General features: G+C 34.9%; 1 protein-coding gene across 2 annotated transcripts in view; it reads left to right on the top strand.

Moving 5' to 3' along the window:
• The window catches only part of LOC144544176 (putative disease resistance protein RGA3), a 39,605-nt gene extending 16,302 nt beyond the window's left edge, over positions 1 to 23,303 (top strand). The window contains exons 1-3 of one of the 2 annotated variants that reach the window (XM_078292594.1): positions 16,883 to 17,320; positions 19,200 to 22,531; positions 22,864 to 23,303. In XM_078292594.1, coding sequence (XP_078148720.1) covers positions 17,020 to 17,320; positions 19,200 to 22,531; positions 22,864 to 22,923 — 3,693 coding nt within the window. In that variant the 5' untranslated portion in view covers positions 16,883 to 17,019 and the 3' untranslated portion in view covers positions 22,924 to 23,303. Of the gene's footprint in view, positions 1 to 16,882; positions 17,321 to 19,199; positions 22,532 to 22,863 lie in introns of those variants that run through there. The other variant, XM_078292595.1, reaches the window with a different exon arrangement.
• The last annotated feature ends 211 nt before the right edge of the window (positions 23,304 to 23,514 follow it).

Here is a 23,514-nt window from a genome sequence, read left to right as displayed (position 1 = left end):
ATATACCTGTATTGCATCCTCTCCTTATTAGACTTGATCCTCTCTGCCGGCCCTGACCTTTTCGTAACTCACTAGAGTTTGATCCATCACTTCAGATTCCATCAATGGATTAATTCTCATTTGAATTTATTTTCTACATATTAAGAAAGATGTAACTTTACCTAACCTTGTTAAATAAGTAATAGAGAACAAATGCACAACTACCACATTTTTAGGGGTCCTTGCTGTAATCAATCGATGCATTGTTTCTCAATGTATTCTTAAGTCAAAATTAGATCCAACTATGGTATTAAAATAGTGCTTATCCGAATGAAATCTTATGTGTTAACATAATTTAACGAACTAGTTTCTTTTATTTTCCACACTGAGTCTCTTTGGGATATTTCATCAAGCAACTTGCGTGCACAGTCAGAGATTCTCAAATGGCACATTCACGTTCACAAATGCGGTACCAAAAAAAGTGTTAAGTGTCACCGCCATCTACCAAAGGCTAAAATTTATGGCCTAAATGCAAAGCACCTAAAGAAACTGATACAAAAGGGATGAGTACTTACCATGTATCTTCTTGAATTTCTGACAAGAAAGGGGTCGAGAACTTGTTTAGGCCGGCACCACGTGTTAAGTGTAGTCACAGAATGGTTGTGGTCCAAGCAACAATGTCTCTCTTGGGCGCTGGCTCGGATCGGGTCCCTCTACGGCCGGTGCAGTGGCTCCATCTTGGTGCGGGAAAGGAGTAGCAAGGGTTTAGCGGAGCAATTCAGAAAATTGCCTTGAGGGGCTCGGATCAGCCGGTGCAGCGAAGGAGTAGCAAGGGTTTAGCGGAGCAATTCAGAAAATTTTGAATGAGGGTGCGGGAAAACCCTTCGACGGACTTGGAGGAATTTCACAAATTTTTTGTTTTGGACGGACTTGGAAAACCCTTAGCGGAGCAATTCATATCACCTAAGGTGATAGATTATTTCTGTTTTTATCCGGTCCGTCTAAATAGAACCTGTACAAATATTAAAGAACCTGTGCGTTTTATGAAAAGACTGGATTGGCCCGAAATGCAATCGGACAGTCCAAATATAAAGCACAAATATTATGTTACCTCAGAAGATATGGATTAGAGTCAGATAGCGCTGGTTGAAACTTTTTTGAGATAGTTGTTCAAATTTGAAATTTTTTTGATAGCGGTTATTTAAAGAAAAGCGGTGTTGATACTTGAATTTTTTTGGAAATTGCAAGATTCGATCCATTTATTATTCATGAAAAATATGTTGTAATTTTCAGAAATAATATTGAAATTATCATAATAGTTAATATTAAAATTATGATTTTATTATTGTATAATTTAAAATATATGAAATGAGTACGTGTTCAAATTAAAAACAAATTGTAGTCACATACAAATAACTTAACAAATATAAAATAAATTGTAACATAAATTGTAAAATAAATTATAGTCACATACAACACTGGTTATTTGACAAAACCGGTGCTAAATGTTTAACATACAACACCGGTTAATAATAATAAACCGGTGCTAAATATTTAGCACCGGTTTTTAGAAACAAACCGGTGTTGTATGTTAGACATTTAGCACCGGTTGTACATTTAACCGGTGCTAAGATACATACAACACCGGTTTTGTCAAATCCGGTGTTGTTTGACCGGTGCAGATTTGAAATTCTGTAGTAGTGAACGTATTCAAATCATCAGCAAAAAGTTCTAGATATCAATGAAATAGCTCTTGAACTGCAAGGAGCCTGAAAAAATTATTGATTTCTGCCATCTCCAAGGCAGTGCATTTTCCTTCTAATCTTAAACTAGTAAAAAGAATGACTGGAGTAATTCAGATAGAAGAATAGAAGCACCATGTGTTCATTTTCTTTTACATTGTTTTAACTTTTTTGTTTAATAAGTTTCTATGCTTTAGAGTCTATCTAAGCACATTTATAGAGGGCAATTAAACACATAAAGTATAAAAGAGCAAGTTAATGATTTTTGTTTTATTTACATCGCCTATATTATTGTTCCCCCGATGTCCAATTTTGCAAAATTTTCTCAATTTGCTCGATTAATCATAATTTTGTTATATATAACCGTAGTTTTTCATAAAAATTTCATACAATTGTCCCACACACGCTGCATCTCTACCAAAAGGAGAACAAAAGTTGATTGTTATTTTCTTATAAGATGGGATTCAATTACACCCTTTTTTTGTGACACCGAATTACATTCTTCAATTTTTAAGTTTTCAAATTCCAAACGGTTGATCCAAACCGTTCGACATAATGGATATGTTAAAATGTGCTTGCAGATCAAATTTTATATTTTTTGGAATTTTTTTACTATTTATTAAGTATTTAACAAAATCGCTATATTCGGACCGTTTAATTTTTGTACTCATCTTAATAAATAGTATAAAAATTCAAAAAAATATAAAATTTGATCTCCAAATAGCACATTTTAACCTATATTAAAAAAATTTGAAATGATATTTTTTTTTCTCTTTTCTTCAAACTATTCAGGCGCTCTAAATTAAATTCCTGTTTTAATAATTAAATTAGTAGGCAACAAATAAAATTATGTCCATATACCATAAGAGGCCTCAGCCCATATTTCCTTTCTCTCTGATTCAAACCCTCCCTGCTCTCTCTGTTTTACTCCAGCAGTCCCTCCTTTGAGTCCTTTCCTCTGTTTCTCATCAAAACCTCATCCCTCCTTTCCTCTGTTCTGCTCTAACCCACCCCTCCCCTGTTCTGTACTGAACCGCCCCCCATCTGTGCTGCCCCAATTCCGCCCCCTCCTCTGTTTTGCTACTCTGATTTTCATTTATTGGCTTCTTTCAATTCGGTCACATAATAATCATTATTTGAACTATCAATAATCGCAAGCCTTTCTCGATCTAACAAGAGTGGATATATAAGCGCCAATAAGGACCATGGCTGTTATATCAAGGCTATTTGGAGGCAACGAAATGGGGCCATCTTTATTATAATTTATCTAGTTTATTTTATTTAACAAAGTGGATCTTAAATTCTTAATTAAATTAGGTCCCGACTATTTGAATTGGAATTAGTAATTGTGTGATTTTTTGTTCATCTTATAAAATATTAATCAACTCAATGCCTATTATTTTTTGTTTTGTTTTGAAAAAAAGGCATATAGCCCATTGCATTTGCAATAAGAGTTTTTGTACAACACCTCCTACCATCATAACACCTCCTAATTATTAACGCATACCAACATAACACCTCCTACTTAATAGTTCATACCAGAAAGATAACCAAAATCAAACAAAAACCAATTGACCTATTACAATCTAACCTGCCTCGAAGGGCACACAAAATATCAGATTTGACCTAATTAGAAAAAAAACCATGCTAGACCCGCAGCATCAGAAGCACCTACTACTCATTGTAGTCCTTATGCTCTAGTTCCTCTACGCTGGAATAGTATCATCCTCGATCCTACTCAGCTGAGCCGGGCCCGCCCATTCACGAAGGGGAATCTCTGCCACATCCATAGGCATCCAGTTCTTCAGCTCTTGCACCACAGCATCCTTCACATTTCCTACCCAGTAATGTACCAAAGAAATGATTAGAAAAATTAGAGATCTATTAGTTTTCAGTTTAGCCCCTGTAAAACAAACATCATTTCGATGTTTCCAAAGGATCCAGCACACTGCACTTAATACAATTAAAGCTGCAATTTTTTGATTGCTACGTAATGAAAGAATATATGTTAAAACATCCGGAAAAGAGTCCCATGTGTGAAACACCTCCTGAAAATCCCCCATCCAAACCCATATTCTTTTAGCCAACCTGCAAGTGACAAAACAAATGATTTACATTCTCGTCAAGTGAACAAAAATGACATTGTGTCGATCCGATCCAACCTTTTTTCCTTAATGCTTTTTTGGTAAGGATTCTTTTGTTAGCTATCAGCCACATAAATGCCCTAATCTTGGGGGGAATTGGTAATTTCCACCAAATTTCATGTGTTGTAGTCCGTACCCCGGTATAGGATAAAAGAGCATATAAAGATTTAACAGTATACGTATTAGAAGGATCCCATCGCCAAGAGATTTTATCATATGCATGCGTAAATGCAGTGCTACTAATTAAATGTAATACTTCAGCCCATTCTATTGCTAAAATTCCTGTCAGAGATCTACGAAATTGCAATACTTGTCCATGAGAAGACAACACCTCACTAACTGAAATCTGTTGTTGGTGGCACAATTCATATAGTTGCGGGTAACTAGTTGATAAAGTACAATTATCTACCCAAATATCATTCCAGAAGTTGACCTTGATATCCAGTCCTATTTGGTAATACACTAATTTGACCAATATGTTCTAGTTTTTGGATGTCTTTCCATAAAGGAGAGAAAGGCACTGGTCGATGCTGTGAAAAGTACTTATATATAACTACATCTTTCCATAAACTACTATATGAATTATCCTTTAATCGCCACCACCATTTAAGAAGTAGAGCAATATTCATATGATCTAAATTGAGAACTCCGAAACCTCCATGTTCTTTGGGAGTGCAAATAGTTTGCCAATTGACCAAATGATAATTTTTCTTATTACAATCAGGTCCATGCCAAAGAAATGATCTTCTAAACCTATCAATCTGATGTAATATCGTTTTAGGAACTCGATAAATGGACAAGGTGTATAATGGTACTGCACTGAGAACTGCATTAAGTAATGTGATGCGACCCCCTAAAGAAAGCAACATTTCCAGTTTTGCAATTTTTTAGAAATTTTATCTATTAGAAACCCCCAATCAAAAATGTTCATCTTCCCATTTAGTAACGGAATTCCTAAATATTTAAAAGGAAACTTTCCTACAGCACAGTTAAATATTTGAGCTAAGTTTGCACCATCATCAGTGTTAATAGGGATCAGTTCTGTTTTTTGTTGATTAATTTTGATACCTGAAACTGCCTCGAAGGCCATCATAGCCCACCAGGCATTAATCACATTAGTAGGAGTAGCCTCTAAAAATAGGACGGTATCGTCTGCGTAATGACAATTAGTCATAGCAGTACCGTTTATACAAGGAGGTCCTAAACCTGTAATTGTCTGTGTAAGCCTAGCTTTACTAAAAATACGACTTAACACATCGGAAGTTAAAATGTACATAAAAGGGGATAATGGATCGCCTTGCCGCACCCCCCTCTTACAAGAGAAGAATGAGGTCAAAGATCCATTAATATTAATGCAAGTTTGGGAGCTCACTAACCACTGATTAATCCAATCCAGCCATTTTGAATGAAAGCCCTTACTCCGTAACATTTCTCTTAAGAATTCCCAATTTATCTTGTCGTATGCCTTTTCGAAATCAACTTTTATGACTACTCCTTTCTGATTAGTACATTGACTGTAATGAATGAGTTCATGCCCTAAAACCACATTATCAAGTATAAACCGACCTTTGATAAATGCAGCTTGAGTAACATCAATTAACCTATGCATGATCCCTTCTAATCTTTGTGTGAGCAATTTAGAGATAATCTTAAAGCTACAATTCACTAAGCTAATAGGACGAAATTGTTTAATTTTGATAGCATCCTCCTCCTTAGGAATTAAACATACTGTAGCTTTATTCAACTTAGCGAGATCAATTGTGTGACAAAAGAAATGTTGCACTACAAGCAAAATATCTACGTTAACCACATCCCAAAAATGTTGATAGAACTTGAAAGGAAATCCATCAGGGCTAGGAGCCCCGTTAGGATCTGATGAAAAAATTGCGTGATGTATTTCCTCAACACTGAAAGGACGCGTTAAAGCTACGTTTTCCTCATCGGTAACTAATTGTGATGCATCCCAAAAATTAGAGTCTAAAGTAGCAAATTTGCAACCTTCTATCCCGAATATATCTTTATAATACTCCCTAATACGTGTTTTAATCTGTCCTAAGTCTTGAGACATTGTACCATCAATTTCTAATTGAGTAATTAAATTCCTTTTTTTACGATGAGTGGCCACTCTATGGAAAAATTTCGTATTGAAATCCCCATCTTCTAACCATTTCTGTTTAGCCCTAGTCTGCCAATAAATTTCTTCTTCAAGATAAATGTCATCTAAACATTTCTTACATTCTTTCCATTTCTCAAATTCCTCAGAAGTAAAATCTCTATGCTCTTGAATCTGTTCAAGATGTTTTAAACATTCCAAGGTAGCCTTTTTTTCTCTTTTTTTTAGCCCCATAATAATTGCGAGCCCAACCTCTAATTTTCCTTCTGAGGAATTTAAGTTTCTCATTCCAACTATGGCCAATATTATCTAATTGTAATGGATATTCCTGCCACCACTTAATAACTAGGGAACAAAATTGCTCATCTAAAAGCCATGAAGGATCAAACCGAAACTGCGAGGCTATATGAGGATTATCACTTATAATTTTAAAGACAAGAGGACAATGGTCAGATCCGTATTTACTAAGTATATCTACCTGACTAAATGGATACGTGATATCCCAGCTAGCTGATGTAAAAAAACGATCTAAAAGGGCGGACTGACATCCATTCGTCCATGTATATTTCCTATGTGGAACTTTAAATTCAACTAATGCATGGTCATTGACAAATTTATTGAACAATCTACTGAATCTCATATGAAAGGAAGGCCCTGACTTTTCATTGCGAAGCCTAATAGCGTTAAAATCACTACACACAATCCATAGATCAGCACTACTACCTTTACTAGAATATAATTCATTCCAGAATTCAACTTTTAATTTGTGGTCAATTGGTGCATAAACTACAGTAATGACCCATTGTTTATTATCTAATCTACATTCAAGTAACACATCGATAGAATATTTATAGAGTTGACAATCAAGAATCCTAACTTTGGAACTACTACAACCAAACAAAATTCCACCTGATTTCCCTCTTGAAGGAAGCCATTTCCAGCTATCAAAATCTACAGAAATAGTTCTCAATATCCTATCAGTAAATGTCTCTTTCTTTGTTTCCTGGATGGCTACGATATCGATCTTTTGGTCTCTAATAATATCAGCTAAAATTTGACGTTTTTTACAGGAGTTAATCCCGCGAATGTTCCAATTTAAAAAATTCATAAGGCACATTATGTGATTAGGCTACGATATATATGTTCCAATTTAAAATTCCAGAACTCAATGCCTATTATGTGATTATTTTGTTCATTGTAGTCCAAATATTACTTAATTTAACAGTAGTTTTTTCATAAAAATTTAATACAATTGTCCCACACACGCTGCATCTCTACCAAAAGGAGAACCAAGGTTGATTGTTATTTTCTTATAATCATATTAAAAAAAATTTGAGATGATATTTTTTTTCTCTTTTCTTCAAACTATTCAGGCGCTCTAAATTAAATTCCTGTTTTAATAATTAAACTAGCAGGCAACAAATAAAATTATGTCCATACCATAAGAGGCCTCAGCCCATATTTCCTTTCTCTCTGATTCAAACCCTCCCTGCTCTCTCTGTTTTACTCCAGCAGTCCCTTCCTCTGTTTCTCATCAAAACCGCACCCCTCCTTTCCTCTGTTCTGCTCTAACCCACCCCTCCCCTGTTCTGTACTGAACCTCCCCCTCCTCTGTTTTGCTACTCTGATTTTCATTTATTGGCTTCTTTCAATTCTGTCACATAATAATCATTATTTGAACTATCAATAATCACAAGCTTTTCTCGATCTAACAGGAGTGCATATATAAGCGCCAATAGGGACCATGGCTGTGATGTCAAGGCTATTTGGAGGCAACGAAACGGGGCCATCTTTAGAGGCAAGAGGATGCCATCTTGGATGCTTGATAATATGACAACAGAGAGGGTCTGAAATTTATATGAGAGTAAATTATTATAATTTATCTAGTTTATTTTATTTAACAAAGTGGGTCTTAAATTCTTAATTAAATTAGGTACCGACTATTTGGATTGGAATTAGTAATTGTGTGATTTTTTGTTCATCTTATAAAATATTAATCAACTCAATGCTTTTAAAAAAAGTAACCAAAGTTTTATTTGAAATCATTGCTTTTAAAAAAAGTTCCCAAAATTGTAATGCCAGAAGTTATATTGTTGTTATAAATAAAAAAATGAAAATAATACGAGAAAAACTATTTGAGCAAAAGTTTATTTATTTAAATCAGGAAAACTATTTATTTATTTTTCTTCCATTTTGGAATAAAATTGAAGATTGAGTTTTGCTGGTTATTTCATTTTATATTGTCTGCTATAAAACACCAATAAATGACAATAGGTTTGTGGCAAAGCACGTAAACAAGCTCTAGTTTTGTTAAAATCTTCTTTTTTTTTCTTTTTTTTTAAAAGGCTAAAATCCTATTTCATTGCTGAAACAATTAATTACTGGAAATAGTTAGCAATTAGGGAACCACTCCCTGAGTTGCTATCCACCGACAGTATATAGAAGTATAGAACATTCACAAAACAACCAAGTAACATATGAGCCAACATCTAGATATAGCTAAACTCCAAAAGTAAACTAAGTTTACTATTACTAAGCCACAAGATAATGGGCTAGGGATAATGCTAACTACAAATATTTCAGACTGCTTTTGCCCTTTCATTCCTCACTGGTAGTAGCACTAGGTGGAGGCTGGTACTTTGTTAAAATCTTAATTTAATTAATTTGGTAAACACATCACGTCTAAAAATTAATGGAAAAAATCACGTCTGATAGGAGCAAGGTAATTGTATATCAAAATTTTGTTGGGCTACGGAACTATGCATAGCGTATTTGGGTTCGTACTACGAATCTATATCTTTATTTTCAAGTTAAAACAGTCAATTCAAACTGTTCATTATGATTTACATTTGAAAATATACTTTGAGGCCGAATTTTATATTTTTGTAAAACTTTTTTATTATTTTTTATAGATAGGTAAAAAGTCAATACTTGTTTAAAAATAGTAAAAAAAAATGTAAAATTTGGCATCCAAGCATTTTCATTTAGAAATCATATTGAGCAATATAAATTAATTGTTTGGACTTCAAAAATGAAAAAAATATAGATCTATAATATGGACCCACATGCATTATGCATAATACCGTAGTCTCACTCTTGTATTTTGATTTAGTCCACACTCTGAATTATGAAAAATCAGATTATAAGAGATAAAGAGAAACGACTGCATTCCGCTACAACTATATATCAAGCACCATAATGAAGACAACTGATTTGTGCAAATCAATACATACTTATTGACAAAAATTCAAGCAAATCTCTGTTGCCAGAATATATTTAAGATTTTTTGGGAAAGAGAGAATGCATGTAATAAGCTAAAAAAAAATAACAATTTATAACCGGATGATTGCTCCTAAATGGTTCTAACAGTGGTTTACCTGAAATGTAGATACTAGACATATATTTACAGGAATGAGGTTTGTCTCTTATCCGAATTTGAATGGCTTCCTATGTTTTCTAGGTTTCTAAGATCTTAATTTATGACAATTCCCGAACTTATGATACGAAAGCTAGCTATTTAGAACCCTAAATTCCGAAATCCCGACCTGACGCAAACCCAACCCGACATGACCCACAGTTGCAACGGTCATCAATCAGTTGTAACCTAAATGGGTTTTTAAATTAACGTTTGCATCAGCTCGTTTCGGTAGGTAATTGAGAGAAGATCTTAGAAGTCTAAGAACGTCTACATAAGTGAAATTAAGAAGAAATTAAAAAATAGCTCTCAAGTACTAAATATAAATTAAGTTATTTTGAATTTTTAAATTTCTATACTCGTGCAATTAATTTTTAGTGACCATATCATCAATTATTATTATAGAAGAGAGAACGGTCAATAAAAACTATTAGAAAAATCATTACTTTAAAATAATACTTTATAAATTAAAAATTATGTTGCATTCCAATATCATGATCATGCGTGCTTTTTAAAATATAAAAACGAAAACAAAAAACCCCAATGCAAATTCTCTTCCGTGAAAGAGCGGATTTACATGCGGTAGAGCCTGCATTTCTGAAGAAAGAGCGCTCTCTCATTTGTCACGTGTTCTCTCTGATGCGAACTTTTTGTTGATTGTAATGTGAAGCAATGCATGCATGCAACTGAAGTACAAAATTTCATTATAGTTGTTCATAAGTGTTTGTAATAATGTTAATTCTTTTTAATTTTATAAATAAGTCTAGAAAAATAAATTTAAAATTACTGTTAAAAGTATTTAAAAGTATTGTTAAATTTAACAAATGTCACATTCTTCTCTTTTTAGAAAGAATTATATCCTCAAAATTCATATGGATGATAACAAATTAAATGAAACATATTAAACAAACATCAAATTAAATCTATCTAGATGAATCACAGGGGTAATAAACTTGAATCAGATAATTAAATTTAGATAATAATCACTAAATTTAGTTACATACGAATTAAATGTTTATTTACATTCATCTCAAATAAATAAGTTGGATGATAATCAAATGATACCATAAAAACTATTTTTTAAAATGAATCTGACAACCAAATGGGCCGCAAAATACTAATTAAATCATTAGTATTGTGGTTTGCAAAATACTAATTAAATCATTTTATTTATTTGTCAAAGTTGTTGTTAATTCCAAATAAACAATGAATCAAAGTTTTTCTTTTAAAAAATTTATATATTTTATTGATTGAGATACTAACATAATTTTTGAAGGGGGGCGGCTTGCTCCAAATTCTCTTCTGCTCATCAAATCCTCTTCTGCCTTTGCTCAGCTGTCTGTACTTTTGGGTAATGTTAGTTATGAAGTGTGTCAGATTTGAATAGAAATCCAGATTGCACATAAAAAATACTTATTGTATTATTTTTGAAATTTCAAATAGAACAAAATGGTGACAGGTTGTCTCATCCTATTCAGAAAATTATCTTTGAAGGTTTTTCTTAAAATAATCTTTCGTACTTGAAATACTTGCAAATGCAATATGCTTAGCATCTTAGTATCTTACCAGAGAAAATTAAGAGCCAAAGAGCGAATTTGTTAATGAACAACAATTAAAAATTATATTACAAATTTAGGTTTCACTTTTGGACGAGTTAATTTTTCTCTCTCCTTTTTTAAGACAAAATTCTATGAGTGAGTCTATGGTACTATGCATATCACGGGTTGGTCCGTGCTACGGCTCAATATTTGAGTTTTTAAAATTCTAATGGTCGATCTGAACCGTTCATCTTGTTCTCCATATTAATATGTGTTTGGACACCAAATTTTACATTTTTTAAAATTTTTTTACTATTTTTTTAGATATTTAGAAAATCACTTGATCTGAAAATTCTGGACCATCCAAAAACAGTGATTTTCAATAAATCTAAAAAAATAGTAAAACAATTTCAAAAAATGTAAAATTTGGTCGCCAAACACATATTAATATGGAGAACAAGATGAACGGTTCGGATCGACCGTTAGGATTTTGAAAAGTCGAATATTGAGCCGTAGCACGAGCCAAATAGTAATATGCATAGTAGCATAGACTCACTGAAATTCTATTTTCTCATGACTTGAACTATCAAAATTTTAGGAAGGTGCTTTATTGAGATCAATAATTTTAGTCACCACTTCTTTTAATATTCTTTAAGGTTTTTTATTTACTATACGTCAAAACCACCGTAGTAAAATTTATTTTTCATTTTGTTATTTTTAGTAAATTAATATACAACTAGTTTAAACTGATGAAAGCACATGCATGCATGATACTCCGTCTGTTAGTAATTAATTTCCTATTCTTGTTTATATACACATGGGGAGCTTGGTGCAAATAATATTGGATCTGAACTCGATTAAATCAACCATATTAAACAAATGAAAGCACATGCATGCATGATGAATGCTTCGTTCCTTGCACCTCAGACCTCATCCTGCTCTGCACGCTGATGCATAGAAAGAAGGGATTTATGTTATTTTGCATTTTTCTAATAACACATTGTCGGCAAATTAACTAATGAACAGAGAATTCGTATCCTCTGCATTAACTCAAAAAGGAATCTTTTGAGTTGATATATCTGGACCGTCCGATTTAATTTTAAGATTAGTGTAAATTAAATCTGCACTAACATTAAAGATCCTATGTTTTTGAGTGGAGGCCGGATGAACTCCGTTTACAATCGGACGGCCGATATCTATTAACTTAAAAGATGTGTTTTTGAGTTTATGCAGACGATGCAGACTCATGAACAGAACGGTATGATTCCTTCTCTTGAAAACCGTGCACATGAGTAGAGGACTTCAGCATTTTAATTAATTCTTTCTTTTTATCTTTACTGTCTGATGGGAATCGGACTTACTAATTGTCAAAATCGTACTAATTAATTCGTTCATTTTTATCAAATAATTAAGGAGCGAAGAAAGAAGAATTTAGTTTTTCCAAATTAACTTTGCCTAAATATATATTAGTATCGTGTCCGTTCGTTGTAACGGGACATACAATAATAGAGCTTAAAAAAAATCTCATGCAAAAATAGAGATGAAAAAAAATATTCAACAATATTCGTAAATGACATTAAAATAGATTAGTTCTAAATCTAATTATAAATAAAAAGTTAATTAGTATAATAAATTCTAATGAAAAATAAAATCGACATTGTGCAAATTAAAGATATCATAGTAGTAGCTATATATATTATACACATTATATCCGAAGATTTTTATTAATATCCCTGAAACAAATCAAAATTTTAAAAATGCCCCTGTCCCCAATTTTTTTTTAAAAATGCCCTGACCGCCTGGGCCCAGGGCGGCCCAATATTCCCTGTGAGGCGCCATCCTATGGGGCGGCCCATAGCACAAGTGAGGCGCCACACAGCAGGGCGCCTCATGTGTGTGTTGATTTAAACCCCGTTTTCTGCCTCTGTCACTTCTCGATTTGAGAATTTCGCTCGAGGCGAGAAACTGAGTGAATAGGTATGTTTTTTAATTATAATAATTAGTCATTACTGTAGTTATTTTTTACTGTTGTAATTACTGTTGCGTACTGTACATTTACTGTTGCGTACTGTACATTTACTGTTGCCTACTGTACATTTACTGTTGCCTACTGTACATTGTCTGTAGCGTACTGTATGTTTAGGGTAGCAATTTAGTTGTACAAGCACTGTAGCGTACCGTATATTTACTGTAGCAATTGCTGTACACGTACTGTAGCAACATTGTAATTTTTTTTAAATTTTTTTTAATTATTTTTCAATTAGTCATTTATTATTGTACCCATTATTATGTCATGTAATACTTGTAATTTTTTTTTTTAAATGTAGTTTGTTAAAGAAGAGATGTTAGTTGCACTGTATGTCGGCGGCAAGCTAGAAAGGGATGAAGATGGCGTGCATTACACGAAAGAAGTCGCATTTGGCTTCGAGATTAATGAAAATACCACATTTGAGGAACTGAAGGAGCTAATATACGAAAAGACATATGTAAACCCTAACAGGTATGAAATAGAATTGGCTACACGGATTGACAACTCACGTGTGGGGGGTAGACCTTACTTTGTTAAGTTTCCAATAACAGATGCCAATTTGTGGAGAGTTGTGTATACTCAATTTGTGGCTTGTGGGGTCCCGGTGATGGACATATATTTGAAGAGGGTTCCCCGGACGAGGGCTGGACCTTCAAGTTCGGCTGGGGCGGGACCTTCAGGTTATGACAATTCGGGTTATGACAACCAGGGGTACCACCAGCACTCCCTTTATGACAACCAAAGGTACCACCAGCACTCCCTTTATGACAACCAAAGGTACCACCAGCACTCCTCTTATGACCACCAGGAGTACCACCAGCAATCCCCTTATGACAACCAGGAATATCACCAGCAGTCCCCTTATGACAGCCAGAGGTACCACAGCCCCGGTTATGACAACCAGGGGTACCACAACTCCCCAGAAAATACTGAAGAGTTGCCACCACCACCCAGACAGACACCCATAATCCCTAGATTTCCAACTATGCCAGAGTCAGGACCGGTACCCGTTAATCGAAATGATATTGATATTGATGTTGATGCTATTGATGCCATACCAGAAAGGGAAATGGAAACGGGGGACGAATACCAAGGGGTTTGGGAAGCTGATGACTTATCAGATGGTGATGCAAATGTACCAGGTTTATCCAGGGCAGAAAAATTCCCGATTACAGGTTGGGGAAGTAAGCATCCGGTCGCCACATTCAACGACACCACAGCTTTCGAAGAGGCAGACATTAGTTTCTTCGGTCCTCGTGTTGAATACAATAAAGAACTTGCCGCAGGGCAAGTTTATACCAACATAGACGAACTTGTAAAGAAAATAAATGAGACTCATGTTCATGGCAACTGGGAATGTATACTACACAAAAGGGACCGAACAAGGTTAGTTGTGCTGTGTAAAACTCACCCGCGCTGCGAGTTCCGCCTTTTTGCAACCCCTGTGGGTTCAGGGGAAGCATGGATGATTAAGAAGTGTGAACCACCTCATACATGCAAGTCTGCGTCCACAAGGACAGACCATGCGCAGCTGACGACATCACTAATTGCCGATGCAATTGAGGAGGACATTAAGTTGGATCCATCGATGAGCATCAAGGCGGTGGCTATGACCGTCAGACACAAATACAAATATGTAATCCCAAAATACAACAGGCTGTGGAGAGGCCGTGAACTTGCTATCTGCAGGATTTTCGGTAGTTGGAAGGATTCGTATGGCTATCTGGCACCATTGCTCCAGGCCATGGCAAGTACAAATGTCGGCACCGTATATGAGCGATGGCATGGCCCTTTTTTTGATAAAGACGGAGTACTAATAGAGGGAGCTCAACAATTCAAGGGCATAGCATGGGCTTTCGGTGCTTGTATCCAGGCTGTGCCATACATCAGACCCGTTATCAGCATTGATGCATGCTTCATGTCTGGCCGTTACGAGGGGAGGCTACTGATAGCATGCGCATATGATGCTGAGAACCAGCTGTTGCCTTTGGCGTTTGCAATTGTTCATAAAGAGGATGGCGAGAACTGGGGATTCTTTATGCAGTTTTTAAGAAGACGGGTGATTGGGGAAGGGAAGTTTTTCTGCGTGATATCAGACCAGCACAAAGGAATAAAATATGTTTTTGATCGTGAAGATTACGGTTGGTCAACACGTACTGGCCAGTGTGTGCACAGGTTGTGTTTTTGATCGTGAAGATTACGTGGTAGGAGGCCATCGGGAAATCAGGCTCGCCGTTCCGTTTCTGACAGGCGCAACGCAGGTATGTAGCATTTTTCGGAATTCATTTATGATTTTATTATATTACTAACTGAATTGTATTCTTATTTTCAGATGCCATAAACGCGCACAACGAAAGAGAAAATGCTAGAGTTGTTGCTGAAGCAACTGGTAGAACACAACCCCCCCTCCTCCGAGCCAATCATCTAGTAGCCAAGCCTCTACAAGTAATGCCGCACCTGCAGCTCATACCAGTACAACTAGTCGTTTGTTAGGTTTATTGAGACGTCGTGGTAGGGGCAGATAAACTTGCTATTTTGCTTGTGTGAACTTTTTTGTTTATTGTAATATATTTCTGATTGTAGTATTTTTACTATGGGACCGCTGTATTACATTGGCGCGCATATTTTATGTTGTTTGCACTTTACATTTCGTTATTGTAACACAGTTTAATAATACAATTAAAGTTGAACAATATAATTAAAAGCGTAACAATATAATTAAAACCGTTAGATGTTCAATCTATTATAAAATATGCTTGGAGACCAAATTTTACATTTTTTGACATACTCATAATATTTTATTTTTTGACATACACATATACATAAACCCTAAACTTTTTTCACAAAATTATTCAAATCAAAATACTAAGATTTCTCTAAAAAAAAAAAAAAAAAACACACACACACACATGAGGCGCCCTGCTGTGTGGCGCCTCACTTGTGCTTTGGGCCGCCCCAGGGGGTGGCGCCTCACAGGCTTTTTTGGGCCGCCCGAACCCCAGACGGTCAGGGCATTTTTTAAAAAAAATTGGGAGCAGGGGCATTTTTAAAATTTTGATTTGTTTTAGGGATATTAATAAAAATCGCCGCATTATATCTGTCAAATATATGAAAACAAGAATTTTAGCTGATATATAAGATTCAACTTATTTAAATAAATAATTATGACAACCAAATTTTTTCGGTTGTAAATAAGATTGCAGATGATATGGCGTGTAATAAATGCTCAGTTTTTTAGATTATCAAATGGTTGTATAAAAGCTTCTGGTCCGGTAATAATTGGGTTGGAATATTTTGTTTTTTGATGTATTGACAATCAGTTGTGCATTTCCTCTATAATATTGTCAAAATTTCCTTTCTTTTGATTGAATACGAAAAGTATCTGTGGAAGATAGGGAGTTGTTTGCCAAAGTTCAATGTTCAAAATCTTCATAATAACTGACTTGCCAATAAAATCATATAAAAATATAAAAATACCAATACAAAATTAACATCATCAAACATTACAAAATAACTAATAAACATGTAAAAAAACGTTGTCAAACATAACGGTCAATATGTTAAAAACAACAATATAACACAATAACAAAATTATATAACAAATAAAAAAATATATAATAACACTAAATGATGGATAAAATAACAACATATCCTCCAAATTAAAAGAAAATGAAATTTGGAAGGGTATTCTAGCGGCCTGAGCATTTAAAAAAAAAACAAAAAACAAAAAACAAAAACAAAGGCTACTTTGGAATTTTGTATTTTTTTAGAATATTAAAAAAACCGGATTTTCCCATCCTACTTGGTGTGTATAACAATAGTATAGTGAGTTATAAATTAACCAGCTGTAGTATGTACCCATTGACTATAATTTACACATGTGACATGTCTCAGTTACAGCAAACCCATTGACTATCTTAATTGTCTCTTCCCAGAGTGAAGTGTGAAGTGTTAACCAACACTTTAATTAGTTATCGTTCTCTTGAAACTTAGATCTAATCTCTTCCAAAAGAAAACTTTCATACTTGTATTCTCCAGTTTGATACCCGCGCGAGTAACATGGATCCTGTGTCAATAACCTTAACGGCAGTCGGCTGGTTGATGAGCTCTCTGGTCGACAAAACTGTAACTGCATTGTTGGAAGCATGGGCAAAGCGCACAGGCCTTGAAGACGAGCTCGAGACCCTCAAGGACCAGCTGTTGCAGCTTGGTTCCCTGCTTAAAAACGCCCGCGGCCTTCCCACCCACAATAGTTCACTGGAGGGTTTGGTTCAGAAACTTCAGCAACTCACGTATCGAGCTGAAAACTTGCTTGACGAATTGGACTACTACCGGCTGCACGACGAGATTCATCAGAGAGGTACCTGGGAAATGTTATTCTTCTCTCATATTTACACAATCATAATTATCTCATATTTACACAATCATAATTAATTTGAAGATGTATATTCTTTTTCATGATTGAAATTATATATATATATATATATATAGAGAGAGAGAGAGAGGTTGGCTAAGATCAAAGTGGTAGTTCCTGAGCTTTGGTGCTACTAATTTATTTTTTAATTTTCAAAATTCAAAACGTCGATCCAAACCGTTCAAGTTGTTCTCCATATTAAATTGTGCTTGGAGACCAAATTTTAGATTTTTCTGAATATTTTTACTATTTATTAAGCCACTTTGAAAATCGCTGATCCAACGGTGGCTTAACAAAACAGTAAAATCAGAAGCCACCGTTGGATCAGCTGTTTTGAAAGTGGCTTAATAAATAGTAAAAAAAATCAGAAAAATGTAAAATTTGGTCTCCAAGCACAATTTAATATGGAGAACAACTTGAACGGTTCGGATCGACGTTTTGAACTTTAAAAATTAAAAAACGAATTGGTAGCACCAAAGCTCAGGAACTACCACTTTGATCTTAGCCAACCTCTATATATATATATATATAGAGAGAGAGAGAGAGAGAGATGGGCTATGGTGCATTGCAATACATGGAGGAGTTTGTGCATTGGACCATAAATCTAAAATTTAAAATTCGAATGACCGATCCAAACCGTTCATCTTGTTCTCCATATTAATATGTGCTTGGAGACCAAATTTTATATTTTTCTGATTTTTTTTACTATTTATTAAGTATTTTACAAAATTGTTGATCCAACGTGGCTTAACAAAACAGTAAAATCAGCAGCCACCGTTGGATCAACAATTTTGTAAAATACTTAATAAATAGTAAAACAATTCAGAAAAATGTAAAATTTGGTCTCCAAGCACATATTAATATGGAGAACAAGATGAACGGTTTGGATCGGCCATTTGAATTTTGAATTTTAAATTTATGGTTCAATGCACAAATCTCTCCATGCATTGCAATGCACCATAGCCCATCTCTATATATTTATATATTTTAATCCTAAATCTAGTTGCATGACTTTTGACTTTTTTTTTTTTTGTAAACTCCCATGTCAAAAATCCACAATTAACAACAAATCAACTACGGATCAACAGACCACCAAGTACCATTAAAGAGAGAAAAACCAAATAATCACGGATTGCCTTTCTTTCTTTTACTGGTAATTATTATAATTCCAAGAAACAAAGAGAGAAAAACCGGGGTAATGTTTTAAAATGTACCAAATTGGTTATGCTACATACACCAAAATTTATCATCTCCAACAGATTCAATTTTAATTAAATTTCCATCTTAAAATAAAACTCGAAGATCTAAACCATAAATTAATAAACCAAATGATATTCACGTTGACTTATTCGTAAGAATACAAACAATAGATCTGGTCATCTTGATAGTATTATATAACTGTAGTCCATATTGTAATTGGTAGTATGTTTGTACGGCATGCCGAGGTGAACTCAAGATTGTAAATTTGTAACTATATTAATTAGCTAGCTTCAGACTTCTGGTACAAGTAACCTTCATTATTAGTTTATTACCGATACTTTTACGTGCTTCTGTTGTTATAGTTGTATGTGTTATTTCATAAACCTGAGGAAATGATACAATCATGCAAACATTATAGAAATACATTTTGTAATTACAATCAAGAATGTACTTGTGACACTTATGGAAGAACAATCCAGCATGAAAAATCTAGGGTTGTCTTGTCTGATTACCCCATAATTAGTATATTACTTCTCAGAAGTTAGGGAAGATGATCCTTCTATTATTTTACAGTCATATATTAGGATTCAATTAATTGTTGTATTTGGTATATTTTTTCAAACAGCAACCCAAGAGAAAGCAAGCTCCAGCAATAAATCATCAGTTGCATCCTCTTCTTCAAGCTTTCTGCCCGCAATCGATTCCATCCGTTCAACTTTGGAGGGGATGACTTGTCGATCTGCACCAGATGCGCTTGTGCCACTATCGAAAACCTCATTGTCCGAAAGGATGAATAAGTTAGCCGAGCAATTGGAGAAATCTGAGGCGAATGTCCGCAAGGCTGTGACAATAGAATTACAATATATAGCTGCCTGTAAAACTGAAGCAACAAAATTATGCCAAACATCATCATTTTTCACTGAACCTAGAGTTTTTGGGAGAGACCAAGAGTGTGACCAACTAGTGAACCTATTAACAAATGAGGAAAGTGCAATAGTTGGTAAGGTCTCTGTTCTAGCAATAGTTGGTAGTGGTGGTGTGGGGAAAACTACCCTTGCTAGACAAGTTTTCAATGATAAAATAGTTCATAGCTATTTTCAGGTAAGATTATGGATTTGTGTGTCCACTCGGTTTGATATTAACAGACTTACACGCGAGATGCTAGAAGGTGCATGTGGCACAAAATGTGACCTCACTAACCTCAATGAGCTCCAAAATAAACTAAAAAACGAATTGGGGTCTAAGAGATTCCTACTTATTTTGGATGACATGTGGGAAGATAAAGATAAGAGCCAATGGGATTTAATGGTAGCTCCATTAAATAATTGTATGGGGAATGGGAGCATAATCCTAGTGACGACTAGAAACCATAATGTTGCCAAAATTGTCGATGCAACAGATAAAATTCTTTTGAAGGGTCTAGATGAGAATGCATTTTTATCATTCTTTAGTACCTGCATATTCAATGATCCAAATTTTGGAGGAAATTGCAGGTTAAGAAAAATCGGACAAGAAATTGCCAATAAGTTGAAGTGTAACCCACTAGCAGCAAAAACTGTGAGTGCTCTATTAAAAGAAAACCCTGATGAGAGGTATTGGATGGAAATCAGGGATAGCGAAGAGTGGAAATCTCAAAGTGGTCAAGATCATATTATGTCGGCACTACGATTAAGTTATGAGCATATGCCATTTCATCTCCAAAGGTGTTTCTCATATTGTGTTATTCTTCCAGAGGATCACCCTTTTACATGTGAGGAGTTGGTATATCAATGGATGGCTCAAGGTTATCTCGATGTAAGATTTGAAGGGAAAAGGATGGAGGATATTGGGAGAGCTTACTTCAATGATCTGTTTAACCGTGGTTTCTTTCAAACCATACAAACAAGACATGATGAAGTGCATTATACATTTCATGACTTGATTCATGATTTGGCAGATATGGTTGCCTTCAAAGAATGTTTAACCATTAATGGTCCCAAATCTAGACAAATTCCACCAACCATACGTCATTTGTCGATTTTTACCAGTACAAAAAGAGGTGAAGAAGCAATAGCCAGGGAATTGACATGTTTGAAAGGAGAGCATCTAAGCACTATATTTAATTGGGATGAGTTGTCTTCAGGTACTTTCCGAAGTATTTCGGACTTGCTCAAAGAAACAAAATTTCTCCGCGCGATGAGATTAGTTCTATTTCCTGAGGTTCAGCCACATAATTTAAACTTTCAGAATTTTATTAGCCTCCGGTATCTAAAATTAATTTCGCCGCCACATTTCAAATCTTTTCAGACCCTTCCAGAAGAAATATGTAGGCTATATCACCTAGAAGTGCTTCAAATTGGCCAAATGTGGTCTATGTTGCCAGATAATTTTAGTGACCTTGTTAGATTGCGGCATTTTATTGCTGAAGAGTATTTGATGCACTCTAAGATACAGGGTGTGGGGAAACTAACCTCTCTGCAAGAGCTGAATGATTTTGCTGTTCAACAAAAGAAAGGCTTTGAGATAGAACAATTAGGCTCTCTGGAGGAGATTGGAGGATCTCTCCACATCTGGAATCTTGAGAACGTAAAATCAAAGACAGAGGCAAGCAAGGCTAGACTAGCAGAGAAAGAGAAGCTTGATGCCTTGTATTTAGATTGGAAACATGGTGAACAAGAGAACGAAAGTGTTCTGGAGGGCCTTAAACCAACCACAAACCTAAAATCGCTTACTATAGTTGGATATGGTGGTGTGGCTTCTCCCACGTGGTTGGAGCCCTCTCTCATTTTTCTGAAGTCTCTATTTCTAAAGGGTTGTAAAGCATGGGAACTGCTTCCACCTATAGGGGAGTTGGAGTCTCTCAAGTGTTTGGAGCTGTCTAAATTGGCTGTGAGGGAAATTGGACCTCAGTGCTATGGTACTCGTCAAAGCATGAAATTTCCATCTCTGGAAAAGTTGAAGATAAAAAAGATGCCAGATCTCGAAAAATGGGTATGGAGTGACCAACTTCAACAATTTCTTTGCTTTAAAAAACTAAAAAAACTTACAATTAGACATTGCCCTAACTTAGTGGATCTTCCCCTCTCAGGATCTGCTACATCTGAGGTGTTGGAGAGGTTTCCTTCTCTAGAGACACTCAAAATTAAATGGTGTCCACTAATTTTTCAACTACCGCCTCTTCCATACAGTTCTCTGCTCTCTACAATAGATATTAGAGGAACTGGATGTATTAATCAATTGAGATTATTCGATAATAAGACAAGTTTGAAAGTGGATAAGAGTTCAAGTCTTAAGTTGGATGAAGTATTAGCTTTCCATGAAATTAGCTCTCTGGATTCTCTGGATTATCTAAAAATATCCAACTTCTCCAGTTTGGAATCTTTGGACTTGCATTCTTTTGAGGCTTTACAATGGTTGATAATAGAGGGGTGCCAATCACTCACTTCCATTACATTTGTGGAGCATTTGATCAGTTTGAAGTCCCTTAAAATTATATCTTGTAAATCACTGAGGTCAATGAAAGGTGTAAAGTCCTTGGTCAACCTGGATATGTTGAAATTTCGGGAGTGCCCTGGCTTCATTCCAGCTTGGGACTCTGCATTAAAAGAAATAGAGACGACTGAGCCAGACTTCTCCTTGTCTCTAACAACAATCTATGGCGATTCTCTTGCCCTCATAACCTTGCCTATCTGCAAGCAGCTCAGTTCCCTTCATGATTTCAAATTGGAATTTTCTTCTTTTACTGAAGAACACGAGGTTTCTCCACAGTTCCTTACCTCTCTCAACTTGGTCGATATCAGGGGCTGCAAAAAAAATCTTCAGTCATTTCCTTTCGATCTTTTCCCTTCCCTCGAGGAAATGTTTATCAAGTTCCCTCGCATTCAATCACTACCCACAAGCAGTTGTATTGAGATTACTGATGAATGCAAGAAGCTAAGAAACATCAAAGAAGTACATTTCAACACTCATCCCCTTAGGGTAATACTTTAAATACTCCACTGTAACTTAATGTTGACACTTCAATACAAGTACTTGCCATTATGAGATAGGCTTGCACTTCAATTATGTTTGCTTGAAACAGATCAATACATTGAAAATGGGCTTTACTGTCCAATTTGATATGTTCTGGCACTGGGCATGTCAGCGTGGCAAACCTTTTTGTGTACCAAATGATTTAAGATCTTTTTGTATATTTTGTCAATGATCATTATTTCCTTCTTTTGTTGCTTGTACAGTTGTAGTGGATTACGATAGCTAAAGTCCTTTGATAGTTATCTAACAATTACCTTTCTTTTAATATTGAAAACTAGATAAAATTGAAAGTGAGCTCAGAGGAAATGATATCCCAGCAGATGGATGCAGATAATTAGCAGCTAAAACTTCAAGGTTAAGGAATGAGGTGAGCATCATTTCATAAGAAGATACAATTATTTATTAGTAACCTTAATTTGATTATAACATGAGCTGGTGATACGCAAATTTTACTGCCGAATTGCAGGGGGACAGATCAAAGCATCTTACCATATTGTACAAAAATGTACTTGTTACTGGTGGAACAGTCTTTTTTTTTTCTCTCGTGAAGTTCATTTTTGTTTATATTTTATTTTTATTTTTATAATTTTGTTTGCTTTTTTTGCAAGACTAAAAAAAGTTTGTTTTGATTGTAATGCTTGTATAATATTATACAAGTAATGTAATGCTTGTATTATATTATATAAGTGGATTATTTGAGAGTAATCTTTTGTCTTAATATATTTCTTGACAAAATTTTTTTTTTTATCAAATTTCCGAATTGGAGCCAAGAGTGTGGTGAAGTTCATTTTTTTGATGCGATTTTTTCCGAATAGTGGTGAAGTTCATTTCCGAATTGGACATCTTCCCACTCAGCTACGATTAATAGAATCTTTGTTGTTTGATGCGAATTTTTGTTTGACATTCTTATTTCTTGCATTATTTTGGTG

This window comes from Carex rostrata, chromosome 26 (assembly GCF_964058835.1).
Source record: "Carex rostrata chromosome 26, lpCarRost1.2, whole genome shotgun sequence".
Lineage (NCBI taxonomy): Eukaryota > Viridiplantae > Streptophyta > Magnoliopsida > Poales > Cyperaceae > Carex > Carex rostrata.
The sequence above is the reverse complement of the archived record's forward strand: the minus strand, read 5'-3'. Positions and strand labels throughout refer to the sequence as shown.